The sequence below is a fragment of the Myripristis murdjan genome, chromosome 16, assembly GCF_902150065.1.
Source record: "Myripristis murdjan chromosome 16, fMyrMur1.1, whole genome shotgun sequence".
In the NCBI taxonomy this organism is placed as follows: Eukaryota; Metazoa; Chordata; class Actinopteri; order Holocentriformes; family Holocentridae; genus Myripristis; species Myripristis murdjan.
In genome coordinates this window covers 32,929,366-32,939,976 of record NC_043995.1, presented here as the reverse complement: position 1 = coordinate 32,939,976, position 10,611 = coordinate 32,929,366, and the positions used below count along the sequence as shown (strand labels likewise).

Genomic DNA, 10,611 nt, shown 5'->3' with positions numbered 1-10,611 from the left:
AACTAATAAACCAAACTACTAAACCAAACTAATAACCTAAACTAATAAACTAAACTAATAACCTCATAATAACCTCATAATAACCTAAAGTGATGAAGGAAGCCCCTGGAGCTGCAGCGGGACATGGCTGGTTTGTTTCTCTGAGCTGGAAGAAAAGCTTCACACCCAGCAGCGTCTGCATGGCCTAAAACATGACTCAGCAGCTCTGCCTCTGCAGCTGGAGGGTCAAACTGCTGACTCAGCATCTGCTGCACAGCCCAGACATTGAGGTCAGAGGTCACCACCTCCTGCTGTGATTGACATGTTGACCGGCTGTGTGTGTGTGTGTGTGTGTGTGTGTGTGTGTGTGTGTGTGTGTGTGTGTGTGTGTGTGTGTGTGGAGGCAGACAGTTAACCCACAAGGTGAGGTGGGCCAGTGATAACCTGATGACATCAGAGTCACAGGAGCCAATCATCTTGCAGAGTGGAACTGACAAAAACATTACTGACATGAAATTTGACAAATGACAACAAATGACCTGAAAATTAAAAAACAAAAAACATATAATTTAAAAAATGTAATTATAATAATCATAAACAGCATTTTATGTACATTTCCCCTTTTTTTGGATCATTTTTTAAATAATTCTGTTTTTTTTTTTAGTTTAACATGTACAATCCCATACATCCCATGCTGCCTAATGTTATGATGTCACTTCCTTTTTTATACGCTCCTCAGGACTGTGATGTGTGTGTGTGTGTGTGTGTGTGTGTGTGCGTGCATGTATGAATGTGTGTGTGTGTGTTGGTGAACAGTGAAACTGGTGTCATTTCAGCTCCAGTTGACTTTAATGTAAAAGTGAAAGAGTTTAGTCCTCAGCAGTGGTTTGTTGGTTTGTGTGTGTGTGTGTGTGTGTTGCTGTCAGAGAAACCAGTTCCTGGGAGAACGACAGACGTGGTTCAGTAAGAAGTGAAACTGTTCCAGGTATCTGTAACCTGTTTTGTCAGTCGATATTTTGGGAGCGAGCGGTGTCGTCGTGTTGCTCCGGTCAGACGCAGCGAGCTCGAGGTGAGCCCCCGCTTCCCGACAACAACAGCACATGCCTGTGTCCCTGCTTATTCAGCTGAATACATTTGGTTTTGAGAGATTTGACTGACTGTTGATTTGTTTGTGATCAGACATACAAAGACGAGCATTATTTGAAACCCACTTTGTAATTAGAAATGTCATTTTTATATAAATGATCATGGAGATTTTATTCCTGTCTCATGGTTTTAAGCCTGTGGTGTGTAATGTAATCGTGATACACACACACACACACACACACATATGACCTTCATATATCAGGTATGCCTGAGGCTACGTGGAACAAAAGTGTTATGTAAATGTTAACTGTCCATTTTTACTAATTTTCCAACCACGACTCAGTTCAGTTGAAGGAATACTCAGAGGTTCAGTTCCCATGGGTGGCATTTCCTGTTAGCTTAGCATAAAGACTTGAAGTCTATGGGAGTTGTTAGCCTGGCTCTGTCAGAGTGTAAGTCAGACAACGTCAGAGCTGCTGTGAGGTTAGCTCTTCACTGGGACAGAGCCAGACTAACAACTCCCATAGAGGGGGGGGTGCTCCAGCATGGTACGGATGCATGACTGACATGCACGGTCATGCACGCAGCGCGCGAACGTGGATACGACGTAAATCATGCCGTCCTCCTGCTTCTGCAAAATAGTTTAATGTGCGCAGTGCGATTAACTGCGAGTTGTGGCATTGCACAATCAATAATCAACTGATAATAATAATCAACCAGATCCGACAGACCTAGGGTGGCCATTTCCACAACACCAAAAAGGAGGACACTTTGCGGCATATTTATTGAGGAAAGTGGGGGTCTAGTTTTAGTCGAAGAAAATCCAAGTATTTTAGTCTAGTTTTAGTCAATAGTCTTTTTTTAGTGTTTGACCTGCATCATGTTGGCTTTTTTTTATTTAACAATATGTTAAATTATTATTATTATTTAAAAAATGTAAATTGCTTATCAAACAGACCAAACAATTCAGCTGCCAATGAATGAGCAGTAGTATGCCTGTGATAACAAAGATTGAAAAATAAGCCGAAGTGATACTTCCTTTCTGAATAGACAAGCTAAGCCAGTGTGCTGCTGTTAGTCAGTGAAAATAGAGCGGAGTGGCAACTCTTCGCTTTGTTACACAATCTATGTCAGTGCGCTGCTGTTTCAACTTTGTTCTCGCCGCGCTACACTTCAGACAGCGCTGGTGGGTGTGTGCTCCTCAGTCACACACACACACACACGTCCGGCTTGAGGCTGCGCCCGTGGAAAAATTTACAATAGAAAAGAAGTCAGATTTGGAGTGAGATTTCTCTCTTGAGCGTGAGAGCGTGAGACTGAGGCTGAATGCGTGACTGTCACGGCCAATGCGTGGGAGTTGGCAACCCTGCACACATGAAACTCCCAACTGCAAGAAATCTGATCTGATAAAACCCTCGAATAAAAACGGTGGCAGCCTGAGGTTGTTAGCCATTTATTTTCATGCACTTTGCAAATCAGATACCAAAAGGCTGTTGCCTTTAGCTTCACCAGACAGAAAACTAGTTTATGTAAAACGTCAAAGAGTCATCAGGCTTTCGCTGACTCATGGTTAGCATGCTGAGTGATTTTTAAGTTGCGGTCGAGCGGCCACAACGTTCCTTCAGACAGGAGTGACAACAAACTCTCTCTCCTCTGGCTGTCAGCGTTCAACGTCCTCTCCGCATCCCGATTGGCTGAAAATTTCCACCGACAAAGTGAAGGTGGAGGTGCAGACTGAGCGATGGTGGTCCTGCAGCTGCTGCTCTTCGCTCTCATGTCCCCTGGGGCTCTGGGCCGAGGTAAGGCAGCGCTTCCTGCTCCGCTTCCTTTTTTTTTGTGATCAAATTTTTATTTTATTTTTCCTTTTTCAAGAAAAAGCACAATGCATGTATCTTATACTTTCAGAAAACAAAGAAAACCAAACAAGACACACAATGAATAAATAAAATATGAGCAGACAGGCAACAAAACACAACAAAACAAAAAAAAAACCCAAAACAAATATGTGCTCATATTATTACAATGCGATGAAGAAATAATAACAAATTAATTGAACGCTACAAAATACTATGAAACATACAACGAAAATAAACAATTATATATATATATAAAAAAAACGTGGACGCTGAAAGAAGTACCGACGCCACGCCGGCCTGGGAGCTGCTGGACAGAAAACAGGACAAAAAACAAAAATTGCTTGGATGGCGATGGAATCATTGTGTCTTTAAAACCCAACACCAGTGTTCCCAGTCTCAAAGGACTTTATGTTTCATCAAGTTTACTAGAAAAATGGCGACACCCCCTGACTTAATCTTCATTGTGAAAGAAGAAAGAAAAAAGGCAACAAAAAACAACAAAAAAACTTTAATGCAAAGGCAGAAAAACATCAGGCTTCACACAAACCCATCATGTCACCATGTCACTGGTCAGGTTGCTGACCACTGAGGCCTTCTGCCTTGATCCAGTCTGCAGAGTCAACAAAAAATAGAACAATATTTGGACTCCTGTTTCCCCTCTGTATTACCCACGATGCCTCAGGCCTGTCCTCGTGCTGCTCAGTAGATTGAATCATCTCACTGGTTAAAATAAACTGGGAAGTATGAACTTATAGCCTCCAGTCACTGGGGGAAAGGTCGCTGAGCTTTAATAAGAGCAGGAGGAGAGTCTCCTTCACTTCCTCTTTACTTAGTCAGAGGTTTCCAACACACTCTGCATGCACAGGCTCTCAGAGAACACACACACACACACACACACACACTTAAATTCTGTCCAAAACCTGTGAGGGTTCACGAGCTGAAGGTGGCTGAACATCCAGTCCTGACTGCAGGAGAGAACAGAGTCCACATCCCAGCACTCAGAAAAATCAGATTTGGGCCTATAGAAGATATAACCAAACATATTTTCATTCACCACACTACATTACCCAGAATTCCCTCAGTACGGCCAATCAGCAGAACGGCAGCAGAAGCGTTGGACTCTGACTGTTGTCTGTGCTTATGCAGGAAACAGCAGTTCAGAGTATGGGCCTTCTTGGAGATCCTGAATGGAGTTGTACATGGGACACCAGTAGGGGACTCCGCAGTCCTACTGGGGGATTTCAATGCACACGTGGGCAATGATGGAGACACCTGGAGGGGCGTGATTGGGAGGAACGGCCTCCCTGATCTGAACCCGAGCGGTTGTTTGTTATTGGACTTCTGTGCTAGTCATGGATTGTCCATAAGGAACACCATGTTTGAACATAGGGATGCTCATAAGTGTACGTGGTACCAGAGCACCATTGGCCAAAGGTCAGTGATCGATTTTGTAATCGTATCATCTGAGATGCGGCCATATGTTTCGGACACTTGGGTGAAGAGAGGGGCAGAGCTGTCAACTGATCACCATCTGGTGGTGAGTTGGGTTCGATGGCAGGGGAAGCCTTTTGACAGGCCTGGTAAGCCCAAGCGTATAGTGAGGGTGAACTGGGAACATCTGGAGGAGGCCTTGGTCAGAGAAACCTTCAACTGCCACCTCCAGCGGGGCTTCTCCCGCATCCCTGTGGAGGCTGGGGACATTGAACCAGAGTGGGCAATGCTCAAAGCTTCCATTGCTGAGCTGAACCTGCAGTTTTGAGCTGTGGTCTGAAGGTCTTGGGTGCCTGAAGGGGCGGTAACCCTCGTGGTGACATCGTGGTGGACACTGGCGGTCAGGGAAGCCGCCCGACTGAAGAAGGAGGCCTTCTGGGATATGTTGTCCCGGGGGACTCCCGAGGCAGTTGCAAGGTATCGACAGGCCAAAAGGGCGGCAGCTGCAGCTGTGGGGGAGGCAAAGCAGCGGATGTGGGAGAGGTTCGAAGAAGATATGGAGAAGGACTTTTGGTCGGCACCAAGGAGCTTTGAGGAACTTCTCAACCCAACTAACCCGGCAGAGCTGGAGGATGACAGGGGATTGGTGTCAATCTCTAAGCAGGAAGTCACTGAGGTAGTTAAACAACTCCGCGGTGGCAGGGCCCCGGGGATTGATGAGATCCGTCCAGAAATGCCGAAGGCTCTGGGTGTTGAGGGGCTGTCATGGATGACACGCCTCTTCAACACTGCGTGGAAGGTTGGGGCAGTGCCGAAGGAGTGGCAGACTGGGGTGGTGGTTCCCCTGTTTAAAAAGGGGGATGAGGGGGTGTGTGCCAATTATAGAGGCATCACACTCCTCAGCCTCCCTGGGAAAGTTTACTCTAAGGTGCTGGAGAGGAGGGTTCGACCGATAGTCGAACCTCAGATTGAAGAGGAACAATGCGGTTTTCCTCCTGGTCGTGGAACAACAGACCAGCTCTTTTCTCCCTCAGGTATCCTGAAAGGGGCCTGGGGGTATGCTCATCCGGTCTACATGTGTTTTGTGGATCTGAAGAAGGTGTATGACCGGGTTCCCCAGGATATTCTGTGAGAGATGCTGCGGGAGTATGGGGTGAGGGGGGGCACTCCTCAGGGCCATCCAATCCCTGTACCCCCAAAGCGAGAGCTGTGTCCGGATTCTCGGCAGTAAGTCGGACCTGTTCCCTGTTGGTGTTGGCCTCCACCAGGGCTGCGCCTTGTCATCAATCCTGTTCGGGATTTTCATGGACAGGATATCAAGGCGTAGTCATGGAGGACAGGGGTTGCAGTTCAGTGGGCTGAGGATTGCGTCGCTGCTTTTTGGACATGATGTGGTCCTAATGTCATCATCGGTCTGTGACCTTCAGCACTAACTGGACCGGTTCGCAGCTGAGTGTGAAGCGGCTGGGATGATGATCAGCACCTCTAAATCTGAGGCCATAGTTCTCAGCAGGAAACCGGTGGAATGTCCACTGCAGGTCGGGAATGAGTTCTTACCCCAAGTGAAGGAGTTAAAGTATCTCGGGGTCTTGTTCATGAGTGAGGGAACATTGGAACGTGAGATTTGCCAGAGAATCGGAGCAGCAGGGGCAGTATTGCATTCGCTGTACCGCACTGTTGTGATGAAAAGAGAGCTGAGCCAGAAGGCAAAGCTCTCGATCTACCGGTCAATCTTCGTTCCTACCCTCACCTATGGTCATGAGCGATGGGTCATGACCGAAAGAACAAGGTTGATACAAGCGGCCGAAATGAGTTTTCTCAGGAGGGTGTCTCTCCCTTAGGGATAAGGTGAGAAGTTCAGTTATCCGTGAGAGACTCGGAGTAGAGTTGCTGCTCCTTTGCGTGGAAAGGAACCAGTTGAAGTGGTTCGGGCATCTGGTAAGGATGCCACCAGGGCGCCTGCCAAGAGAGGTTTTCCTGGCATGTCCAGCTGGGAGGAGGCCACAGGGCAGGCCTAGGACCGGGTGGAGAGATTATATCTCCACACTGGCCTGGGAGCGCCTCGGTATCCCCCAGTCAGAGCTGGTTGATGCTGCTAGGGAAAGGGAAGTTTGGGTTCCCCTGCTGAAACTGCTTCCTACGCGACCCAACTTCAGATAAGCGGTTGATGATGAATGAATGAATGAATGACTAACGCTCTGTTAATTTTTTTTTTTAGTAATGTTCTCATTGCCTTATTTTGTCATTTGTGATCAGCAAACTCCCTGAAAATCAGCAATAAATTTGTAAAAAAAAAAAAAAAAAAAAGAAAGAAAGAAAGAAAGAAAGAAAGAAAGAAAGAAAATACAGGAAAATGACCTTAAATTTGGCAGAAAAAAAAATTACAAGTATATGACCTTAGAATTTTAAAAAATCAAAAACTACTAAAAAGATACAATAAAACTATTTCATAATGATTGTAACTGTATATTTAAAAGTATATAAAAAAAAAAAAATACCATAAAATGACCAAAAAATTGCCACAAGATAATCGGCTCTCCAAAAACCGACACTGACCTGCTGACGCTAAAAACACGGGGGGCTACGAACTCCATCTCTGCTCGACCTCCACAACCCTCCGGCCACCTGTTTCCAGAATCCAACCCAAAGCAGGTGAAGCAGCTTCCAGTTACTCTGCTACTCACCTGGAGAACAGCTTCCTGAACACCTGAGCACGACTACAACAGCTCGCTCATTTAAATCAATGGCGGAAAACTTTAAAGAATATTTTTTTTTGGCATTTTTGCTTTATTTGACAGTCACAGTGGAGATAGACAAGAAAGGCAGGGGAGACAGAGGGAATGACGTGCAGCAAAGGACCTGATGTCCGATTCAAACCCCGGTCGCTGTGATCGGGACTGAGCCCTGGTACATGGTGCGCGCTCTTTACCGGTAATCCACCGGGCCGCCTCCAATGGTGGAAAACTTTATTGTTTGCTGCAGCTTTACCAATAAAAAAACACGTCATATGTCTGTGTGTCTATTTCCGCTTAGCTGCTCCCAGCACATACTGTAGGTCTCTTGATTTGAGAATGCCTTTCAGTTTCCTTTCTCTAATAATATACAGTGCATCCGGAAAGCATTCACAGCGCTTCACTTTTTCCACATTTTGTTATGTTACAGCCTTATTCCAAAATGGATTAAATTCATTTTTTTCCTCAAAATTCTCCACACAACACCTCATAATGACAATGTGAAAACAAGTTTTTTTTTTGAAATTTTTGCAAATTTATTAAAATTTACAAAACTGAAAAATCATATGTACAGTATTGCTCAATACTTTGTTGATAACCCTTTGGCAGCAATTACAGCCTCAAGTCTTTTTGAATATGACACAAGCTTGGCATGCCTATCTTTGGGCAGTTTCGCCCGTTCCTCTTTGCAGAACCTCTCAAGCTCCATCAGGTTGGATGGGAAGCGTCGGTGCACAGCCATTTTCAGATCTCTCCAGAGATGTTCAATCGGATTCAAGTCTGGGCTCTGGCTGGGCCACTCAAGGACATTCACAGAGCTGTCCTGAAGCCACTCCTTTGATATCTTGGCTGTGTGCTTAGGGTCGTTGTCCTGCTGAAAGATGAACCATGGTCCCAGTCTGAGGTCAAGAGCGCTCTGGAGCAGGTTTTCATCCAGGATGTCTCTGTACATCGCTGCATTCATCTTTCCCTCTATCCTGACTAGTCTCCCAGTTCCTGCTGCTGAAAAACATCCCACAGCCTGATGCTGCCACCACCATGCTTCACTGCAGGGATGGTATTTTAAGGAGGGGCTTCCGTCTGGCCACTCTACCATACAGGCCTGATTGGTGGAGTGCTGCAGAGATGGTTGTCCGTCTGGAAGGTTCTCCTCTCTCCACAGAGGAACTCTGGAGCTCTGACATCGGGTTCTTGGTCACCTCCCTGACTAAGGCCCTTCTCCCCCGATTGCTCAGTTTAGATGGCCAGCCAGCTCTAGGAAGAGTCCTGGTGGTTCCGAACTTCTTCCACTTACGGATGATGGAGGCCACTGTGCTCACTGGGACCTTCAAAGCAGCAGAAATTTTTCTGTACCCTTTCCCAGATTTGTGCCTAGAGACAATCCTTTTTCGGAGGTCTACAGACAATTCCTTTGACTTCATGCTTGGTTTGTGCTCTGACATGCACTGTCAACTGTGGGACCTTATATAGACAGGTGTGTGACTTTCCAAATCATGTCCAATCATCTGAATTTACCACAGGTGGACTCCAATTAAGGTGCAGAAACATCTCAATGATGATCAGTGGAAACAGGATGCACCTGAGCTCATTTTTGAGCTTCATGGCAAAGGCTGTGAATACTTATGTACATGTGATTTCTCAGTTTTTAATTTTTAATAAATTTGCAAAAATTTCAAAAAAACTTTTTTCACATTGTCATTATGGGGTGGTATATGTAGAATTTTGAGGAAAAAAATGAATTAAATCCATTTTGGAATAAGGCTGTAACATAACAAAATGTGGAAAAAGTGAAGTGGTGTGAAAACTTTCCAGATGCACTGTAATATAGTATAATATAACATAACTGTGCCTATTGAGCAGTAGCACTGTATGAGCTCAATTAATGCCCAGTTCAAAGTCAAAGTTAATAAGATGACCCATCTTGGGGCGCTGCCTCGCTGCACTGGGAGCAGCTGAGCGGAATTTATTGAATTGAGAATGCAAAATTTATTGCAAGAGAATCCAAAATATACTGGGAGAAAACGCAAAAGTCTCCCCATGACCCTTCAGGGGCTCTGTACCTTTTCATGTTTTCTCAATGCTTTCTTTTTCTTCACATATTTCTAAGCCTGTCTAAAGCACTTCTAAGTCTGTAAGCAAGCATTATCTGCCCTTCATGCTTTCTATAAACTTCTTGGGCTGACTGAATTACCCACAATGCTTTGCTCCTCTCAGGTTCAGGGCACTCCCTGTGGATCCTGGCCACTTACATCACAGGAGAGACGCCATTCCCTGAGTTCACGGCTGTCCTGATGCTGGACGACGTCCAGCTCGGAGTCTTTGACTCAGAGAGCGACCAGCTGGTGGGGGTCAGAGGTCAGGAGGAGGAGCCGGATGTCAGCCAGGAGGGAGTGAGCGTGCTCAGAGAAACGTTTGCCACCTTGAGGACGAAGCTGTCGCTGGTCAGGCATCGCTTCAACCTGACGGCAGGCGTCCACGTGCAGCAGAGGCTGGTGGGCTGTGAGACACTGGAGGACGGAGTGCCGGCGTTCATCATGTTCAGAGACAGCTCGGACGGCGAGGACGCCGAGGGCATGATGTACAACATCACGCACTACACCTTCTCTGCCGGAGGCCGCTGGGATGTCCAGTGGGACGCCAGCAAGAGGATGTTCTACCAGCTGCTGTACTCCAACGTCTATCTTCCCCAATGCATGCAGACGCTGAAGATCCTCCTGGACAGAGAGAAGCGCCTGGTGATGCGTAGGGTTCCTCCTCGGGTTCGAGTCATGGTGAAGCAGGTGGTGGGCGGGGCTCAGGTGACCTGCCTGGCCACCAACTTCTACCCTCGGCACATCAACCTGACCCTGCTGCGGGACGGGGAGCCCGTGGACCACCACGACCTGTCCGGTGGCTCCGTACTGCCCAACGCCAACGGGCTATACCAAGTCAGGAAGACACTTATGGTGAGTGGTGAGGAGCTGCGGCGGAGACACAGATACACCTGTACGACCTCTCACCTGAGCCTGGACAACAGGCTGGAGGTCAGCTGGCAGGCGGAGGCATCCCGCTCCCACAAGGCGGCGATCGTCTCCGTTCCAGCCGGCCTGGCGGTCACTCTGCTCATCGCTGTCCTGTGGTGGAGGAGGAGGAGACTCCCACAGCCCCAGGGCGGAGGTCGTCGCCATGGAAACCCCAGAAGCGTCACGCCGAACGAGCAGCCGGGAGGGTCCATGACAGAGACGCCTGAATAAAACTGTCATCTTGTGGGATTTTCTTTAAATTGTTCCGGAAAATTTTGTTGTCCTTTACAGTTTGATCTGAACCTTGAACATCTGCCAACTGTTGTCATACACACTCATATAATTTATATATTCATATACAGATTTTACATAGATACACACACATTGATTTTTTTTATATACACACATCTTTTAATTATGTTCTGATTCTTATTCTATGTATACTTATACGTTGACTTACATATCAGTATAAAATGTTTTCTATAAAGGCTGAACTGACTCTGTCTCTGCCACACAGCGCCGGCA

General features: G+C 46.6%; 1 protein-coding gene across 2 annotated transcripts; it reads left to right on the top strand.

Moving 5' to 3' along the window:
- The first annotated feature begins 904 nt into the window (after window positions 1–904).
- LOC115374100 (major histocompatibility complex class I-related gene protein-like) lies at window positions 905–10,400 on the top strand. 2 transcript variants are annotated; one of them, XM_030072854.1, is made up of 3 exons: window positions 905–964; window positions 2,730–2,864; window positions 9,299–10,400. In XM_030072854.1, the coding sequence occupies exons 2-3, from the start codon at window positions 2,807–2,809 to the stop codon at window positions 10,315–10,317; spliced, it is 1,077 nt and encodes a 358-aa protein (XP_029928714.1). In that variant the 5' UTR covers window positions 905–964; window positions 2,730–2,806; the 3' UTR covers window positions 10,318–10,400. The 2 variants fall into 2 exon arrangements, with proteins under 2 accessions (XP_029928714.1, XP_029928715.1); XM_030072855.1 differs by lacking the exon at window positions 905–964 and adding an exon at window positions 988–1,048.
- Window positions 10,401–10,611: the final 211 nt, after the last annotated feature.